Source organism: Patagioenas fasciata, chromosome 3, assembly GCF_037038585.1.
Source record: "Patagioenas fasciata isolate bPatFas1 chromosome 3, bPatFas1.hap1, whole genome shotgun sequence".
Lineage (NCBI taxonomy): Eukaryota > Metazoa > Chordata > Aves > Columbiformes > Columbidae > Patagioenas > Patagioenas fasciata.
This window is the reverse complement of record NC_092522.1, coordinates 82,476,722-82,498,126: the sequence shown is the minus strand read 5'-3', so window position 1 is coordinate 82,498,126 and position 21,405 is coordinate 82,476,722. Positions and strand designations below refer to the sequence as shown.

The 21,405-nt window shown below is 38.3% G+C and overlaps 1 protein-coding gene across 2 annotated transcripts in view; it reads right to left on the bottom strand.

The window, feature by feature from the left end:
- Positions 1–3,199: 3,199 nt before the first annotated feature.
- SIM1 (SIM bHLH transcription factor 1) overlaps positions 3,200–21,405 on the bottom strand; it is a 52,279-nt gene continuing 34,073 nt past the window's right edge. For both annotated transcript variants that reach the window (XM_065835116.2, XM_071806705.1), the window contains 3 exons: positions 18,898–19,063; positions 11,507–11,912; positions 3,200–9,904 (listed from right to left, as the gene is read on the bottom strand). In XM_065835116.2, coding sequence (XP_065691188.2) covers positions 9,174–9,904; positions 11,507–11,912; positions 18,898–19,063 — 1,303 coding nt within the window. In that variant the 3' untranslated portion in view covers positions 3,200–9,173. The remainder of the gene's footprint in view (positions 9,905–11,506; positions 11,913–18,897; positions 19,064–21,405) is intronic.

The window sequence follows — 21,405 nt, the reverse complement described above, 5'->3', positions numbered from 1 at the left end:
CCCTCTCAGGTGCGCCTGGTAGTAGCTTTTGTTGTTATTTTCCAATACAGGCATATGTCCTCTGGTTTCAGTTTTCATTTTTATGTTCTATTTGCAGACCAAGAGAGTGACAGCATTTTGCAATGCAGCTAAAGTAGTATGTGTATTTAGTATGCTGAAGGCATCTATCATCTTTTGTCTGTAGCTTTTCTGAAAAGTTCATCACCTCCATTCCCCCAACCAATAGCTTTCTTGTAGCAGAACTGATGCCTGTGATAAAAAGATTGCAGGGTTCTCAGTACAACATCTGTGCCAGCTGAACAAAAAAAAAAAAAGGAAAGGGGAGTGTAAGTGATGAAAACTGCTGCCAGATAGCCATTTTCCTCATGAAAAGGAAAACACAATTTTTAGGATCAACAGAGGACACTTGCTGGACAAGCTAGATCATAAGATTTGTGAAATCACAAGCCAGGGCTTGAGGCAGAAGGGAGGAAAGAGAAATGGAAGGAATAATGCCTGAGGGAGCTGAAAATGAGAGGACTGTGGGAGAAAGGCAAAGACAGACTGAGGGCAGAGAAAGATGTCTGAGAGACTGAGCAGGCTTGATGATGTTGAGGCCCAGTTTTTGCCATGTATACCTAGCCTTGCACCTGGCGTCTGGACCACAATCCAGGGGTGTTGTGTGCTTGCCTAGTGAAGCTCCTGTTAGCATCCATGAAGAAACCATGTAACCTGTCAGGCTTTGTGCTGTGTTGGGTAGCCCTTTGTATTCACAAAGACATGCTGGGCTGCATAGCAGCAGGCTATTTGTGACTTTCTGACAGTCAGAGAAGCTGTATCAAATGAAATTGCTCATGCTGAAGCCTCTGATGGCCACCATATGGGGATAGAGGAAGTTGCTGGTAGTATCGCACACGTTCGTTACAGTGGCCATGACAGCAGACTTCCTCAGTGCAGAGCAGTTTCCCAATGAGCATAGGAGCCAAGAGTGAACAGAGACCAGTGGGCAGTGCATACTCATTATGCACTAGAAGAGAAACTGAAGAGCAGGCATGAATGTGGCAGGACTTTCAGCACACAGCATCCAGGATGATAGTCAGATTTTTTGCAGAGCTAAACATGGAGAAACTAGGACTACAGCTGTCCTATGGAGGACAATACAGTCCCTTGAGTGCCTGTTAATCTCAGAGTCTCTTTTTCAGAATAGGTTTCAAGGGCAGAGAGGTGGGTCAATAATGGACATTTCTGAAACCCCTCACGCATGCATTGAAAAAAAAAAAGACTCCAAACACTTGTTTTACACAGCTAAACAGCACCATTTGGGGAAAAGATGACATCATTTCCTGCCTGCATGGAGAACCAGGTACAAATTCAAGCCAAGGAGAGGGGAACTGCCTAAACTACCCCACAGGAAATATTAAAGGCATGAACACGGTTTAAACATCTAACTCAGTGATGCAGAATATTCTTTAATCCCAGGAACATCTCTGAGAACTGAGTGCCCATGTCCATGCAGGAGCAAAGGGCCATGACACAATTGTATCTCCATACTATGGAATTAATTTACTTGAGACTCAAAACTGACTCTTCCATGCTCCTTGCTCCCATCCACATTGCTTCTGTAGTTTGCTCTGAATCTTGTGAATGGAAAATATGTCATCAACCACCTTCTCTCCTGAGAAAGCTGCTTTCTCACCCAACCACAACATCAGTCTCGCATTTGTTCACCTGCAGGGAAGAGCCTCAATGAGAATAACTGGGAGGATGGTTTTTGATGGCTGAGAGACTAGTCTAGAAAGTGAGAGCTCCGACCCTGAATGCTTGAGCTCAGAAGGACCCCAGAGCGGGCAAGAGTTGTGGTGGTTAAGTTGCTGCACAGTGGCTCATGGTGTTATGGGTCAATTTAAGTTAGAGAAGTGGTCCCATGTAAACCTCATGAGATTCAACAGGGTCAAGTGCAAGGACTTGCACTTGGGTCAGTATCAATGCAGGCTGAGGGATGAAGTGACTGACAGCAGCCCTGCCGAGACGGACTTGAGAGTACTGGTAGATGAAAGATTGGACATGAGGTGGCAATGTGCACTTGTAGCCCAGAAGGCAAATTGTATCTTGGGCTGTATCAAAAGGAGTGTGGACAGTAAGTCAAGGGAGGTGACTCTGCCCCTCTGCTCTGGCCTGGTGAGACCCCACCTGGAGTTCTGCATCCAGCTCTGGAGACCTCAGTACAGGAAAGACACGGACCTGTTGGAGAGGAGCCAGAGGAAGCCACAAAAATTATCAGAGAAATGGAACACCCATCCTATGAGGACAGACTGACACAGTTGGGGTTGTTTAGTCTGGAGAAGAATCGGCTCTGGGGAGACCTTACTGCATCCTTTCGGTAATTAAAAGGGGCCTATAAGAAAGATGGGGACAGACTTTCTAGCACGACCTGTTGCGACAGGATATGGGGTAATGGTTTTAAACTATGGGAGGGGAGAGTCAAGCTAGACGTGAGGAAGAAATTTTTTACAATGAGGGTGGTAAAATACTGAAACGGATTTCCCAGAGAGGTGGTAGATGCCCCGTCCCTGGAGAAATTCTAGGCCAGGCTGGATGGGGCTCTGAGCAACGTGATCCAGTTGAAGATGTCCCTGCTCATTGCAGGGGGACAGGAGCAGATGGCCTTTCAAGGCCCCTTCCAACCCAAACTAGTCTATGATTCTGCCATTGAACTGTACAAGAACACAAGCCCAAGTAATAGCCATCTCTGACATTTGAATGCAGTTTAGCATAACTTATCACTGTATTCCTTTGTCATAACATTGCTCTTTGAGTATGGTATTTTAAGCACCTAAGGGGAATCATGTGCCATCCAAGTCAGCAAGCTGATTTAGCTGAGGCACAGGGGTGATGTATGCCTTCAGAAAACATGGCAGAGTATTTACAAAGTGGACAACTACTCTTAATTTAAACCCCTGTCAGTCAGCTCTTCTTGACAGAATAGCATTTGAGCAGATTCGGGAGTCTTTCTTAGATGCAGTAGCAGTATGTTTTCAGTGTCCCTTCATATTTGATAAACTTGACTCAGGATTCAGAGAGAACTTAGGATTCACAGGAATAAAAGTAAATGAATTTTACCATGTTTCCTCTCAATTCTGAGAAATGCTCATTAGTGAATTCCTGAAAATGTATTCTGTATAAGACAGTCCTTTGTTTTTAAAATGCAGAAAGCCAGACAAAAATTGCATATTGGTAGCTATATTTTAAACAAAAAAAATCTTCACATAATAAATACATCTTATGCACATTAACTTCAAATTATTTCAGAAAGCTATTTACAATATAAATAATTATAAATGGGAACACTCTGCAAGATATTGTTGACATAGCTAAATTGTGTTTCCTACATTACATTCCAAAGGAAAACTTTAAATTACAGATGTTATGCTACAATGTCACTAGACCCTATACATTGCAAGGCATGGTATTTGAGATGCTGGCAATTTGTGCCTTTCTTTTCCATAAATATAACCCATTGGTTTAAAGCAAACACAAAATGCTTCATTATGTCTCAAGTGCTTTTTTTTTTTTCTAGATTAGTATGTTTTTAATGCATTGAAATATTTACCTTGGGAAAAAGTTGCAGTGCCTTAAAAGTACTTTTCCTGATAGACGTTATTTCCTTAGAAATGTAAAGGTGCCAATGTCTTATAATGTGTGAGCAAGATTATTTCTTGCATTTCTAAACCTCCCCCTGTATTGGTAGCTGAAAAGAAAAAAAATACATGCAGTCCAAATTGCAACAAATAAAAATGTTCAAAAACTGTATTTTAAATCCTAGAACAATAGCAAATCTTGAGAATTCGGGGTGAGAGGGGAATTCAGTTGTGAACACAGCCAAACAAAAAAAGCTTTGTTTCTTCCTGTATTTGATCTTTCCTTTCAAATACAGCTTCATAGATAGAGCCATAAATTACCTCTCTTCAGAAAGGGATGTATTCCTAGCAACTTAGAGCCAGATTTATCCACAGAATTCTCATATACATAAGCTAAATGCCACAGTGAGGTTTAACCTCCCATAATTTCTTTTCGATTAATAAATGTTCTAAGGAAACGTGAAATGGAGTCACTGTTCTGAACAGAAGACTTTTTTTTTTTGCCTTCAGAATAACAGCTAAACCCTCAGCTACACCTCTAGCAGGCTTTACTAATACGAAACTGAAGGTTTACAGAAAACAAAACAAAACAGCAACAACAACAACAAAAAAACTGTGGGTTTTGTTTTGTTTATTCTGTTGTTGGCTTTTAGGGTGTTTTTTTTTCTTCTCAGTGCATACAGCTGGAATATTTAACCATCAATACAAATTGCAAATAAAATAGGTTCTCCTCCACACTGTGGAGGTATCTGGAGCTAATCCAGTATACCTACAGGAAAGCATGTTCATCCACCATTGTTCCTGATAACAAAGCCTGTATTGCCTTTAGATCCTTAGGTGTTTTAAGTAAACTTGCAACTCATGCAAAGACCAGAGCCTGAATCCATTTGCTGCCAGACATTAACTATAGCCACCTTGAAATAGACATAGCTAGGTCTAATCCTGGAACTGTGTGCTATAATCCCCATTATATACAGCTTTGTATGCAGAAGGTCTGAAACCAATGCGTATGCCTCAGCTTTGTTCCTTGACTGAAAGGTTAACTGACCTTTGCGACAGCCAGCCTGATCTGCTGGGGTGGCGGCGCCTTTTCCAGAAATAATATGCAACCTTTTATTTTTTTTCCAGCTCACTCAGGATGTTCACATAAATGAACATATGGTGGTTAACATACTTAGGGACATTAATGAATAAATGCTGCATGTCCAGAGATATAAATGAGATCCAGATAAGAATGATTAAAAAGAGTTTAAAATAGCAGAATTTCACTGCGTAACCTGTGGCAGTGTTGCAGACACATCAACAAAAGCCATTTAAATCTTAACAAATACTTCTGGGGTTCTTTAGTGCAGAGAAATGCACTCATTTTATCAAAGTGTGTATAAATAATCTCCATTATAGAGACATGGTCATTAGAGCTATTACCTTCCATAGTTTCCATACTCACATCCTGAGATAAAAAAAAAAAAAATACAAACAAACCCCAAACTTATTGCCATTTCACAACAAATCATCTTTTTCCCCCTTACATTTATTAAGTAGTACCTTACTCCACAAATATTCCCATTTGAGTCAATGGGACAAATTGCTGAGTAAGGTTCTTCTAATTTAAGAATTGCTTTCCAAATTTGTTCAAAATTATAAACTCCATGCCCCTGGGATGTAATTTTGTATAAAGAAGAGGGCTCTTTTTTGCTTCCTTAGACAAAAGAGATATATAAAAATCATCATGCACCAAAATCGTAATGCAGCGTTCACTAATAAGAAATGTTTTGAAAGAGCTGTGGTCACTCTGTATTTGGAGTAGCTACAAAATACTAATTTGGTATCAATAGCAAAGCACTATTTTGTTAGAGAAATAATGCAGCACAACAATTTATATTGTTTCTGTTCTGAAACACAAACTACATATCTTCTTTAAAGTTATAACCTTTAGCTAATGTGGTACATTTGAAATGTATTTGGTACAAATGCCTTGCATTTTTCAATTTTGCAAAATATGTCATCTCATCTGATTTAGAAAAGGAAGAAACAAAAAAAAGAATATATCCTTGAAGGATATTAAATGAAAAATTTAATTAAATAAATATGTAATTGAAAGAATAAGCTTTATACCATATTGAAAAGTACGTTATATGAGCTGCGGTGATATTATATGCTATAATTAAGATTGAAAACTTGCTTGCATGTAGCATGTAGCATGCAGAGAAGTATGTTTACAACTTTCAATGCTTTCTGTCAATTAAGAAGTTCCTGCCTGTCTAAAGAAGCAGGATGGTAAATTAGCTGACAAAAGGCATCTGTCTCTAGCAGACTGTGCTGAAGTGCTAAGGAGTGCAGGTTGCTGGAATCTCACGAGTGGAGTGAGCATCAGCCTTTGCTTGTAGCAGAAGATGGTTGCACGTGCAGACCTCTCTACTAAGATATTAGTTATTCCATTAATTACAGTGCATTTTGCTGCATTTGTCGTTGTGACTAGGACTATTGAAAAGAGGATAAATAACTACAGTTTGAGAAGTTTTCTTCTTGGGATCACAGTAAATAAGAATGGGGAATTTTTATTGTATAGCACACCGGCTTTTTTCCTAGGTGAAACCACATAGAGTACAAGCACCTTATATTGTACCTGTTTGTTTTATAAGTCTTCTGTTTTTCAAAAGTGCCTGTCAGAATGCAAATACAACAGTGCCCAAACTGTGGTTTTCTGACTGCTTGTGGCCGTTACACCATAGACAATGGACTGCAGCTGGTCTGTAGCACTCTATTGCCTTCCAATTAAAAGCTTGATAACAAGAGTGCTTTGTGACCCCAAGAAACTTGGGTGCTAAAAAAATCCCATTCATCCAAACGGTTTAGGAAACTCTTCTGTACTACAAAATAATATTGACACTTAGACTTATTTTTATACGTACTAGTAGGGATAGTATGATACCAGGTACCTCTACTCTAATTCGCTTGGCAAATTGTATTTTAATACTGTACAATGAGACTCCAAATACAAGTTTATTCATATTATTCATAGGAATAAGTGAAATAAATATGTGTCCAGAACTAGATTTATCAAAAATACTTTTTTATCCCTATGCTTTAGGAATATATACAATTGTTGGGCTGAAATAAGTCCATTTTGGTCCATTCCGTCCTCTGAGTTAACAGTTATTGAAGTTTTTCTTTTCCTCAATTATTTGCCTTGTTTTTATCTTAAAAGAAACAAACAAACAAAAATCTCTAACTGCTTCTCTTTATGACCTTTGTTATTTATTTGGCAGTCAGTCAAATAATCTTCTAGCCAAATCATTTTGTTCTCATTTTGCCTTGGCTGACATTCAATGCCCCGTCTCTCATTTCTGCCGCTAGTTCAAATAGTTTTAGACCATTATTTATCTCTCGTCTCTGAAGAGCTTGGTGCACACACCAGTGGCATTCCCCCTTACTCTTTTCCCTTACAAAGATGACGGACCCAGTTTATTTAAAGTTTTTATTAGATCTTTCAGTCTCTTTATCTTTTGCTGAGCTCTGCTCCACCTTTTCTATTATGAGCTTTAGATAATAAAGACCAGACTGTGTTGCTCTTCCTTTTGTTCAACGTACATTTCAGCAGGAGTGGTCGCACTGCAGTCAACAGAGATTGCTTATGGAGTAAGGTACTACTCAATTCAAGATTCACAATCTGCCTTGGAGTGGTCAGGACTATACACAATATTCCAAGTTCAGAGAGGTAATTTCCTCTGCTTTCAAGTACATCTCTACTTACGTGGCTTATAATGTTATTATTTAGCTTTTGCTTCTGATTAGTTTTATTTGAAAATAGATATTTTTAACCCACCCATAGCATGCTGGTTTATATTTATTTCCATTGATGACTCAGTCCCATATGTCAAGCTTCTTAATGTTACAAATGAAGCAAGGCTTAGTGCTAATCTCATTTTAGTAACCACCTCAAGTTCTCTCACCTCCACATTGGTGTAATAGGGAGGGGCAGTCCTGCTCCTGTTTCAGTCAACTTTGAGACTTTGTATAAATGCCATACAAAGAAGGACAGGTTTAGCAATTGTGCCTACAAATGCCCTATTTTACCTTTTTTTTTTTTTTTTAGCATATGCTTTTTATTTACTGTTTTCCAGTCAATTAGTATCTCTTTGTTCATGAGATTATTAAAAATTGCAAAAAGTTTCTCTGTCTCTTTTGATGTCTTCTATAAGTCTGGGGCAGGCCTTGATAATATCAGCATTCTTAATACAATTGAATTTCTTGGAATCCTGATTTCCCTCCATATTTTTTATGTACATGACTGATTTTGATATCCCTAATATGTTCTGGCATTCATTAAATTTTCTGCTGCAAGCTAGAAAAGAATGCATACCCTTTTTTCAAGGTCATACCTATTATTTTACTATATGTCAGAGAGGGCAGTTACAATTTTCTGTACTTTCTTAATTTACTCCAAAACTGTATCAGAAGTAGCACAAATCATCATACATTTTTTGTCTATTCTCACCTCTCATGTTTTTACACTTACACAATTGCCTTTTTTTTAACCACAAAATTTCTATGAATCTATTGAGTTCCTTTTGTGTTTCAAATTAATTCTTAATTATTCAACCACGTAGAACCACTTTTCCTTATTTTATAATTATTAATAAATGACATATATAACCATAGGGTTAAATGCATTTATCTTGGACCACTCTTCATTCCAGCCTGTTCTCCTTGTTTGTCCTGACAATTTTCTTCCATTTCACTCCACTACCCACCTTGTACAACCTTTCCAAAATATGAGCACAGTCTCTCATCTCTACATCAAGACAACCAAACCCTATGTATTTCTCAAAACTACACTGAGAAAGGCCCTTTTTCTTTTAAATACAGTAGAAGTAAATATTGATTGTACTACTCATAAGGATACTGCTAATTTGACTCCTCTCAGATCAAGCGTACGTAAATAGCTATGCATGTGAGTACACAAGGAAATAACAATTCTGAGGTGTTCTTTCTTCTTTCTCCGCTTTTTGATTTTGTATTGGTTAGCCATGGATGCTTTATTCCACAAAGCAGAGTAACACACATGGCCATTAGGGAATAAACAGATCACCAGAAGCACACATTTTGATGTATATTTTGAAGGAACACATTCCAACTTTCTGCATAAAAAGAGTGCATAGCAGTTTTGTTGGCTGGAACATGTGGGGCACACAGAGTTCAGAAGACCTGTCCTTGGCAGCATTTCCAAAAACCACCTCTTACACGATGAGCATAAATTGCTCTGTTGGCCTGCCCCAAGCACTCCCTCCCTAGACCTCTTCCATCCTTCTGACCTTGTATGGCACTAGCTTTGAGTTTAGTTCCATTCACTCTAACCCTGCATGCCAGTGCATTTTTGTTTTTTAAAAGCAATGTGTGTCAACTAACTCTTCCCCCCAAACCTTAGATTATTCTTTCTAGTGCACTGTGGTATATCAAATGCTGGCAACGACAAGGGCATGAAAATATATAATATCTTCCAATTCGATCTCAAAGGTTATTTTTTAAAGCACAAAAGTTTTTAGAAAAAAAATGTCAGCTTCCATTGGTTATTATAACAGATGTCCCCTTGTGTCCTTGTGCTGGATCTTGCTGCATCCTTAAGTGAGAAGTCACATCGAAGTGTGATCCATTACAGCCTAGTGAATAGTTTCTAATGGTTTCAGTGTCATATAAATGCTCCAGGGCATACCCAGTTAATGTGTAAGCATGTTTATCAAAGTACTGCCTGTGGGAGCTGTAGTAACTCGGAGAGGCTGCTGGGTGGTCCCCCGGTGTTTGATGAGGGGACATGTCTGAATGCAGGTAGTCTTTAGCTAGTACCAAGTTAGATTTCGATATCCGGTCAGAATTGGGGCTGCTTATCCTAGACAGTGCTGTGGGGCTGTTGTCATAGTCATTTTCATGTGGGCTCATAATCTTTCCGTCTCGTTGCTGGATGTGTTCACAGGGAGGAGTGTTGGCAACCATTGGGACACGGCAGACATCCCCTGCCAACTGCTGCTGAGGGTAGTTGGCAAAACAGATAGCATGCTTCTTCCCCGTGCCATTAATGGACACCAGTGGATCAGGGGTTGTTTTCCGCAGCTGTAGTCTGTTTTCTTCCTCTTTAATCATTTGCTGGGTGGCTCTTATTAGAGTTTCAATTTTGCTGGGCTCATGTGGGCTGCTCTGATACTGCTCAGCACGGTATCGGTCACCTGATTCACTGGCAGAGCCAGGATCAGGAGAGCTAACAACACTGTCCTCATCCCAGTGTCCTCTCCCTAGGAAAGAGAGAAAGGGCAGAAGCATTGAGGTTGAAGAAGGCAAGCAATCTTGAAGAACAAGTACTCTGAATGTTATTTTACAAACAGAAAACAAAGACAGAGGCAAGTGACTTTTAACAAAGTCATGAAAAATGACCATGGTACACCCCTTGCTTTTCAGTGACAAACTTGAGTTTCCAGTGTCTGCATGTGGAAGAAATAATACAGCTGAAAATATACAAAGAAGAAATCTAAACACCTCAACACAGACATTCAGTGCCATCTAGGATGGTCTAGGCTAACCGAGCATCTGCATGAGCCCAGCAGATACAGCACCAACTCTACAGGAATTCTGTGTCTTGTGGAGCAGCTAGAGGCCAAGGCGGGGTACCCTAGGGCACATCAAAGTGCCCTTGATACAGATGCTCAGGCCCCTGATCCCTCACTATCGCTTTGCACCAGCAAAGTTTGAGTGAATTTGGACTGTGGTGAAAACAAAAATCTCAAGAAATTAAAAGTGTACATGACTCTGCTGTGTCTTCTTAGCCCTTTCCAGGAGCTAAAACATAGACAAATAAAGTATTGTGGAGTAGTTTGTGGCCCCATTGTGACTTGATGCAGGTTACGCAACAATAAATAGAAGTAATGACGCAGTTATTCTTCTTTAGAAGCATAAGAACCCATAGCTGGTAGACAGGATTACTGGGAAAACATTATATCACACACAAATATTTACTGTATAAACTTTTAGAATGGGAAACCTATGTTTTGACAGATTATTTTAGTAGAAAATCTTTTTTTTTTTTTTTCTTTATGCTGGAATCTATCCTTAAAACCTTATACTCTGATTTTTGGGTCAGTTGCAATCTTTCAACTCTCACCCTACCCTTTAAACTCAAGGACCTTTGAATTTATCCAAATCCAAGATCAGTCTTTCGCTGTGAATTTTTACTCAGCTTCAGTCTCTGAAGATGTGCTAATGCACTGAGGTGCAACCTACCAGACACCAAGCAAGGCTTCCAGTTTGGTGCTGAAAGGATGGAGAGACTCAAATTGACTAAAAGTTATAGCTGGGGAGAAACGTCTGAAACCAAAAGTAATGTTTATTTGAATTACCAATTTTAAATAAAAGTAAACAGCAAAACTTACAAAATCTGATGATAACCAGAACAGAGCAAAGAAGTCATTTGGAGAAAAATTTCTCCAAATACTTTAAAGGTTTTTTTAATATCTAGCTTGGGTTTAGTTCTAACTAATTTTGTGCTAAATATATTCTATCCAAAGTACTTTGATACTAAGTCAAATAAATAACACATTTATGTCGAGTGTATAAAATTGTTCCTATTTTTAAGACTATCCTTAAGATCTCATCAGTCAGATGTTCCCAACTTAATTTTACAGGCTAAAAAATATACAACAAAATTATATTTTGCTGCCTATAAGCCAGTACTGTCAAACTCAAATTGAACTGTAAGTATTTCTCATCTCCACAGACACAATGTCTGAGACAAGGGCATGCATCGAGAGTCTCATTTGCTGCCTCTCACATAAACAGCTGCATGCTTACGTCATGTTGCTCTATCTGACGTGATGCCACTTCTGAAAATCCTTGTCTCTTACCATGAATCCTGTGCACTGACGTTATGTGAGGCATACTGTTTTCATATGCTTCTCTGCTCTCAGGGGACGACTTAGTCAGGGGCAACGCTGAACGAGAACCCCACCAGCTCTCCCTTCCCGGCTGTGGGGTGCCAAGGAAATACCGACCAGCTTCACATCTGCCTCCTTCACAGGCCTGAGTATGGAAGTGTCTGTCATCAGCCAGCCTGGAGTGATCGAGTGCAAAACCATAGCAGAGAGCACTGCGGTCTGAGTACTGTCTGTAGGCACAGGAGACGTCGTGGTGCTGGGAGCTCGGTCTGTCCGCAGGCTCCAGTAGCTGGGGAGAAGCCGTGTCGGTAAGGGGGCTCCCGCCCCACTGGCTTTCGTGGTCAGACTCGGATCTCTCGGTGTGAAAGCCAGAATACTGCAAAACAGGAGAAGAAGCGTGGAAATTACTGTGCCTGAGTGAAATCTGTGAGTAATTGCAGTGAAAAGACAGAGTATGTGTGTGATGGGATGTTTTTTGTGAGTGAGCTCACACATCTGAACCTTCTGATTGGACTCCTAGTCCTTTCCTGTACAACACTGTAATGAGCCCGCAGATGACAGGACATACCTCATGAAAGTCTAAAACATCCCATGTCAACCCTTAATAGCCATCTCCTTTATGATGTGTAATATTAGGTTCTGTAACATCAATGTTGCGATTCAATATTTTTTTAATATGTCCAGGTTTTTCTTATTGCTTTGAAAGCTGGTGCTTTTGCTCAGCAGTGGTGCTCCAGTGCTCCCTAGCAAAATGCTTCCAAAAGGGACTAAAATAACACCACTCCTGGAGCATCTTAGCATATTAAACTGAAACTGAAGGTATTCAAAGTTCTTTTTCTAAGGGTTCCCTCTCTTTTCCTCATATTTTGTTGCTGTTTTTTTTTTTTCTTACATAGAGTTGTATCTTGGAACTTCTACCCTCCTATTTTTAGGGAAAAGAAAGCTTCCTGTAGATTCTAGGACTATCAACACTACCACAGAGTAAAGCTCCAAAGTGATGGTAGATGAGTAGGAAGCCAAAAATGACAGCTCTGTTCCAATGTGGGAACAAGGAAAATCCAGAAACTATTTGCCAGAAAGGCAATCTCTAGCCAGAGCAGGCAGAGTGGGCATTTTGGTAGCCTTGTTTAAGCAGGGCCTTCCCTACACAGAAGATGAAGTTAGCAGGTGGTTGGAAAAGCAGACAGAGTAGGAGCATGAGCGTTTGGTTAGAGAGAAGTAAGGGTTAAGTTAAATGTCACAAATTGCTAGATATTCATAACGAATGTTTCAAACTTGCAGATACTTTCTGGGAAAAAAGAAAAAAAATGAAAAAAGAAGAAAGAAAGAAAGAAAGAAAAAAGCTTATTAAACCTCCTAGGATTTAGCTATCTCATTTTAAAATCTTTTTATTTATTGGAACTGTCCAGCTCCATGGAATATCTTTAAATCAATTTCACCCATGATTATAGCCTGGGATGAGACCAAAGCTGTACATGCTCACCTCTTCAGTACTGAACACTTGTGTCACAAATCAATGTATTACAATATGAAACCCTGGAATTCTCCCCTTCCATCACTCACCTTCCAGATGCCCACTCTGCCTTTTCTTTTAATAGGCATTAGGCCTCTGTCTCCTGAAAACATAAGCTTACCTTCCTTTTCATTAGATTGAGTTGCTATGAAACTCCTCATTATCAGCCTGGATCAAGGTTTTGTGCACTTACCAATTGAAAGTACTGACCAGATGTTTGACTTACAGAAACTTAAACCATCTGTGCAACATCAGTAGCGGAACTACTTCAGTTTTGGCATTTAATTGGGTATTTTTTCAGTATCCCAGTTCATATTTATGAACACTGTTTGTTAACGCAAGGGGTTATTTAAAGGTAAAAAAGAAAGGGTCATGGCTTTGAGGAGCTCGATTATATTTTGTTATATAGTTGTCAGAAGAATACCCACAGGCAAAAAGCCTACCAAGTAGATATGGAGGAGGCCAGAAAGCTAGTACCACCATATTCAGCACAAAGTCTCAGAGATGAAAGGATAAATAGATTTTGCATGGAGGTAAGATAGTTACAAAGCAACAAAAGAGTTATATTAAATGTCAGTAACTCAGTGTAAGTTAACCAGGAACTTTGTTCAGCCATCTTAGTGTTATGTGACCAACTGTAAAGTCTGATTATTCTATTATCATTTCAAATCTAATGTTTAGATCTGCATAATCACTAAGATATCTTCATAAGTACAAAGTGAATTATTGTAAACTTTTTGACAAATATATTTAGATGAAACTAAGATTTCAATTAAAACTTAGAAATTATTAATAAAATTCTGACTCTTAAATTTTAGTTAAAAAGGAAATTCACAAAAAGAAAACTACTTCTGTACCTATTCTTAATTTCAGAATTATTTTTAGTGTTCTTTTTGAGTTTGATTTTTATAAACTAGATTTACTCTTTTTTTTTTTTTTTAATCTTGAACCTAACCACAAGGATTCAATTGCACAGGCCTTCCTGCACTTTTCTTAAAGAAAGGGAAACCATTTCAAAGGATACATGTTCAGTATATCAGAAATGCACCATGTAATGTCATATAACCGTTTAGCTAAGACCAACAATACTTCATGCATATTTGTACTTGATGTAAATGATGATTATTTGAGATTTGACCCGTAGCAGCTGCAAGGCTATAAACAGAACTAAATTAACACAGTGAATTGCTTGTGGACCACTTTGTCTACTGTGGTTTGATACGGCTGCTTATTCTTAAGGTACAACATAAGCAGACATAGGCCAAAAATATGTCTAATTCCCTTTAAAGCTAATCACATCTCTATTTGGCATCATCAGGCCGCCTCTACCACTGCAGTCCTACCGCTGCCTCTTCTGGGAGTCTGATGTTGACAGGTGGAGACTCCAAATACGGGCATGCGTGACATGTTGACAGGGGGAGAAATGAAAGGATGATCAAAGATACTGCTTTGCTGAAACGGGAGTTGGAAACACTATCTCTCAAGTCAGAATTAGGCTCCCACATGTCAAGTGATGAAAGACCATAGAAAATGGAATCAGATTTAATGAAAATTACGGTAAATTAAAATTAATGAAAATACATACATCTTTTTAATCCAAATCCTTCCTCACCAGAAGTGTTTTCCTTGCTGCTAATTTTTGCCTTCTGACTCCTATCAGGCAGAAATTATTATTTTTGCATTTTTTTGACGAAGTTCAACCAGCAGACAGAAGTTAAACATGATAAAGAACTTCAGACAGACAACATCTGAAGTCGCTTCAGGTGATTTCTGAATTGTCTTCTGCCATAAACAACAACAATAAATGAACTAAATTGTCCTCCAGCTGGTTTATGGAAACTGAATTGCCACCTCCAGATGCAGAAATGTCTTCCAGGCTGCTAATCCAGTGTATCATCGCAGTGAGAGTACAAGAGCAGGATTAGCACTGACAGAGAAAAGGGTTATAGGCCATCATTGATGCTCTTTTCACTCGAAACAAAACAAAATCCACAAAACAAACAAAAACTTCAGGAGAGCTGAATTGGCAGGAAAATAGGAAAATATCAATTCCACACCTAAGAAAAGCTTATTTTATGAAAGTCCATGGACAGCTGACAATTGTATATTTTGGGGGTGATTTTCTTTTTCCTGACCTTTCATTCCTGCAGGTGTCCCGCTGGCTTGAGCTCTCATCCTGTCGTATGCAGCAACATCAGTCTGCTCTACACACCATGCCAGATGCTCAAACAATAGACATTATAGAGATCTGATTTTTCTGGCAGCCTACTCAGGTTTTTATCATTATAAACATTAAATATATGGTGAAACCCTCTCAGAGCCCTCTTTTCCATGAAAAACTTTCACTACATCAGCATCAGCAGCTTTCCTCTTGATTTGTGTCTTAGCCATGAGAAAAAACATCACAGATGCAGGCTGCATTGTACTAAGAACATATGCATGCTTTTAAATCACTTTTATCTTACTTTTTACTAATGTAATCCTGAAATGTAAAATATGTTCTTTTTGCATTCACTGTTATAGGCAGAACAGATGGTGAAAGGCTTAGATTAAAGTAATACAGCATGTCCATTAAAATAACCCCCACTGCTGGTGACTCTTCACCAGATCAGGAGTTATGTTTACTATAAAAAGAGAGGTTTGCTTTGCTTTTGAATGCACTGGAAGTTGCCAAAGCTTTAGCCTACAGGAAGAAATAAATAAAAATAATAATAATAATAAAAAGTTGACTAGAATTCAGCCTGATTCTGTGATCTTTACCCCATTGTGAGATATTGCAGAGTTAATCCAGATTATCTGTTTAAAGGAGCTGTATTTACCTCCAAAACCAGGTGGATTAATATATACCTACTAGAGAAGGGTCTTAATTCCAAAATTTCATGCATGCTGTAACACACACCAAAGCTCCCTCCAACAGTTCTTGGGTACATCCTTACTTGTATGCGTGTGTTCATTTTATATACCTATAACCTTTATCCAAGAACAAGATGAGATATGAAGCAATAAACATTTACCCAGATTTGACCATAAAACATTTCCATCAGAGGTAGACTATAGACAATTTAAAATATTTTTTAAACAATCATAATTAATGAGAGATTAAACTCCAAAGCAGTTCAGATGATCACAATTAAAATGTTTTTTCCAGTCTTCTTGTTATTTCCTGTGTATAGAATAAATGATGTCCAGGGATAGCTTTTTGGAACACAAAATAAATGAGGTGCAGGGATAGATTTTGAGAGCCCCTCACAATGATTATTATTATAGAGGAAGACTACAGGCATCTTTTAAATCAACTCAGAACTTTCTTTTTATGCAAATCTCTCTTAAGTCTTCACTTTTCTCATTTTTTCACCTCCTCTTTCAGCTCTCCACCTCTCTGGTAAGACAGAACTAGAAGATCACTGTTCAATGTGTTTGAGCAGGTCCTAGAGCTGTCTCATGAATTTTGGGTTGCCCTCCTCTCTGTTTTACCTTCCCTTGGCCTGGGACTGGCTGCACAAAACTCACCAGCCCACTGTACTAAAGTCACTCTGTTAATCAGACACGGAGCAACACCGCCAATTTAACAAACTCAGTTTTTCCTTGAACAATCTAGAAGTGCCGTACTACATTATGTCTGCTTTTTCATAAGATTTGAGGGAAAAAAAAAAGCATTAACACTGTCTTTGGTGACCAAAACATCCATTTTTTGCCCTAGTATTAAACAAACAGCTGAAACTTATTATCACGGTTTTCTTACAATTCACATCTCATGTATCTATCCTAGGGGCACAAAGCTGGCAAGGGAGAGGATTCTCAGTCAACACCCAATAAAGCACATGATTCCCTTTTCTCTTCAACAGTGAAACAAAGTAAATACTAAGGAGAAAGAAATTCAAAAGAAAGTAGGTATATTTTAAATCTTCTAGGTGCCCTTAACTTTAAGAAATACTTTGCCCACTGCCATTATTTTACTGATAAACTTCCTGCTTCCTTCCTCCACCAAAACCCAGGCTCCCTTGTAAGCCAAAATCCATGCCTCCACTTTTCTACTGTGGCTTTTGAATCACACTCTAATTCTCAGCGACTGGCAAATTACATGGACTGGGGACTGAGGGACACAGACCATACCACCTGCTGCATGTTCTTCAAAACAGCTTTTCTCAGTCTTTCAACAGTTCATTCAGTGGTGGAGAAGGATGAGAGGGATGCAAAAGCCAAGCTGCCAGCGTTGCTTGTGGTGATGTGCTACAATGAATGGAATGACCATTTTTCAAGATACTGGCAACTAGCACGGCTGCTTCTTTTTGAATGATGAAATCTTTGACTTTACTACCAGGCAGCTGGTAATGAGGATGCAAAATGAAACTGGAGACTAAACATCCTGAGCCTTAAGACAACAATCCCTGATAAACCAACAGTCTCAACACTGCACTAGGTCAGGTTTTTTTCCTGGTTGTGAAGAGATTAAGGAGGTATTGATGAAGGTCACACTTTCAGAAAGTGAATTGATGTGGGAGGAGAACAGGTCTTCAATTGGGATTGTCCTGCTAGCAAATGTGGACTTCTGAAAGGATTGTATAAGGGGATATTAAGAGTAATTTCAGTAAATCAAAGATGGCCACCTCAAAACTCTGATTTAGAATTAATTATAGGTATCTTTCTGAATGCTTTAAAGCAGTTTCATTACAATTGTTTGGTGTACTGCATTCAAGAGAAAAACTCTTCTTTAACAACCCACAGAAAAGTATGTGAACAAATTATTAAACAGCAAGAGCCATGACATTCTTAAAATGAAGAATCCAAGTTCATATCTATGCACTTGGTTATTATTCCCTGTGTCAATAGCAGATGTCATTTAACTGAAAGTCTTACCCTTGGTACTTTTGAGGGGAAAAAGAAAGAAAACAAGGAAGTGATGTAGACACTTGGGATCGTATTATACACTCTTAGTGGTCAGTTTAGGAAACATTGTGCCTGCAGAGAAACTGTAGTCATCAAGGTCATTATTAGTTAAATATTGACCTGGACTCTTTAAAAATACATAGCTCTCCAATATTACATCATGAATGCACACATTTATATCCACTGTGTGGTGGCATAAGGTCAGTAAGACTTGCATCATTATTCACTAAACTTAATGGTTATTTTGACAAACAGATTTGAGCCAAAGGGTTGACAATGTAAGTATGCACATTGTTCACAGAAATCAGTTGCATAAACATATTAGGTAAGCTCCAGTTCAGAGACCAAATCAAGTCTGGTCCATTCGCCAAGCAGGGACATGTTCCTTTCACATTAGGCCTGAAAATGATATTAAAGTCTACTGATGCCAATGGCCACCTCCTAATGCTTTCTCCCTTTCAAAGCTTTGTACATAGAAAAGCTTTCTTGTTCCAGTCCAGCAAGTTAGCTTGTTGCTTTCCGTCCTCAAAATTCACTCTTCCTGACTAAGATTTCAGTATTTAACTGCTGTCAAATATCTGGCAGCTTTCTAGATATGTTGGAATTATTAAGGAATGAGTAAGAAAAAGCTAGCTTTCTCAAATGGCAAAGCTCACAGTCCTCTCAAACCAAATTATTTCAAAACCAACATTTTTGCTTGTCCTTTTGTCCACTTCTCATTAACTCTGAGCCATGTGCTGTTGTTGTTGATAATTATTCATTAAACATACTGAAACATAAATGTTTCTAGCTTTTTAGAAACAGTTTAAAGAAACATATTCCTCTCTCAAGATCTTATAACCTTTCATCCTTTATTCCATTTGAGTAACATGTTCTTTAGCCCATTCTAATTATTTGGGTAAAATAGCAGTCAAAATCAAGATATTAAAAAGATTTAATTTTGTTTTTCAAAGACAACTACCTGCGGGTATGGTGATGTCCTTGATTTTGACTTTGTGCTCGAGAGGCGAGATTTGCTTCCCTTTCTATTATCCGTTATGGTCAGAGTTGAATTTGCGTATGAGAATGCCGGCTTGGTAGCAGTGACCTGATCCAGGGAGAGCTGTAGTCCTTTATATTCAGTATCCCTATATAAAAGGCAAAAGTGAAAAACAAACTCACTTCGTATCTTAATGGGAAACATTCCTTCCTTCTTAGTGTCGGGTGGAAACAAAATATATTTTTAAGGAAAAATAATAAAACCATCCAGGGCAATCCCCCTATTACCTTTAAGTAGTATAGCTTACTAAAGAATAGCACTATTTTTATACCGAAAATATGATTGCTTTTTGCATCCAACTGTTATCATCCTGATCTACTTTCTTCAGTGGGATGGAAATTTCTGAGATTTATATTACAGTTCTGCTTTGGTCACATAGCTAAGCAGTAAATAGGATACATTTTCCTCAAAACTCTTCTAACTGTACAACTACAAGCTTACCACGTGTGTATATGTGTGTGTGTGTTCATGCATATACAGGCATGCACATAACAGCCTACATAGATGACTAAATAAACTGAACAAATAATTTTTAATGGAAAACACTTCATATTTAAAGTTGTATTTTTCTTTATTTACAAGGTTTCAGGCAAAATTTTTCAGGTGCAAATTTTTGCATTTTTCTTCTTCTATGCATTTTGTGTTTATTGCTCTATTTGGAGTTTCTTATAAGGAAAAAATTTTCTAGTCAGAGAAAACAAATAAATACAAATCTTGCCATTTAAATGGTCTGTCCCCCACTCACAAGATACTAGAGATTTTCTATGGGAAGCTAGATATAACAGCAGTTTGTGAAGTTGAGTGTTAGTTTCTTCAAACTGTCTAATAAATACATAAAAGTAAGGAAAAGTGGCATCATTCACAAAGCCTTGCTAAACATAACAAGAGTCTATGCATGAGACTGCACCCCTCTGCACACATCTGCATGTCTGCTGGTACTCAGGGGAGTAAGGAATGAGCTCTCCAGCTTTCATGTAGGCATACGGAACCTATTCTGACAATGATTTATTGAAAGAGAGCAAAGCAAGAGTTTCTCCCTGACCTGCCTACCTGGAGCAAAAGAAGAAGGATTCATGGCTTTTCTCTTCCTTTGTGTTAATCAGCAAAGCAGGAGAGCATGGGAAGAATGTTTCTCTTATGCAGTCAAGGAGGCAAACATATTCATTCACACATTACCCCATACTCCATTCTAAACCAAAAGACTCATCCTTAATGAATTACATTAATAATAAATTGTTCACTCAACTTTGGCAACAATATCTTGCTCTATAATCACACATATATTGATGTAAGCCATGACAGCCTAACATTTTTTAGAAAGGGACTGCACGATAACCTGAGCATATCACAGCTTAGTACACTGAAATGATTTCACATAAAAGTCAGAGGCAGAAGGATAAACTTGATAAATCACTGAAACAAATTAAATAGGATTAATCTTTGAACAGACACAGACAAACCTGCAGAACAGACAAATTAATTTATGCCAGTTCTACGCTTTTTTTTTTCACCTGATAAACAATTAAGTTGTTGGTTGAAGAGACTGAAGGTTTTTTTGGAATGCAGACAATGTGTATGTATCCATGTATACATAACACATGAAAACAAATCACTGATTGTGCTGACTACACTCCTTCCAGTCCATAGCAGAGAGAGACTGGCCAAGTATCATCAATGTTTTGTAATACAAAATTACTTCTTAGTGAAGTCATTTCTTCAAATTTTGGCTTTATTAGAGACAGGCCTCTGCTATAATATTTGCATTTCAAATATTCTGCCTGCAGTGAAAGCATCTGAATATTGGGATTTGCTTTGACCTATTTGACAGGTAAGGCTCATCCACGTATTTTGAAACCATCAGTCTTTCCTGTGGTTATCCTCAGAATTTCCATCCAGACACCTTGATTTGACATGCAAAGTATCTGTCTCCATAATTGAGTCTTACAAAATTACCTTGATGTTATGCAAAACATCAGAAACAAAGGATGTCAAGTAATCTTCATATTTAATTACTACAGTAACATGAGATATTATCAATAGTCCTGAAAAAACTATCAGTCTCATCCTAATATACACATTCCTCCTGATCATTTGATTGTAAGAAAAGGAAGGGTCCTCTGGCCTCAGTGTCAGATGCAGAAAGTGTTGCCTCCAGAAAATAAAATTAATCAAAACTACATAGATAAATTTTTCACAGCCTCAGGAAAATGAGGAGGTTCTGTTTTGGTTTGGAATGTCCCAATTATTTTGACTCCCTTTTTGCTAGCGAACCCATAGCTCAGTGCTCCTGCCATTACCTCACCATCTCTGGTGTATGCCACCCTGTAACACTCTTCTGCTTTCTCATGACACTGGAAGCATTTTAAAAAATTGGATGAGACAGCATCCCAGTATTCAGACCATCACTCCAACACTACTTGCCTGTTATTA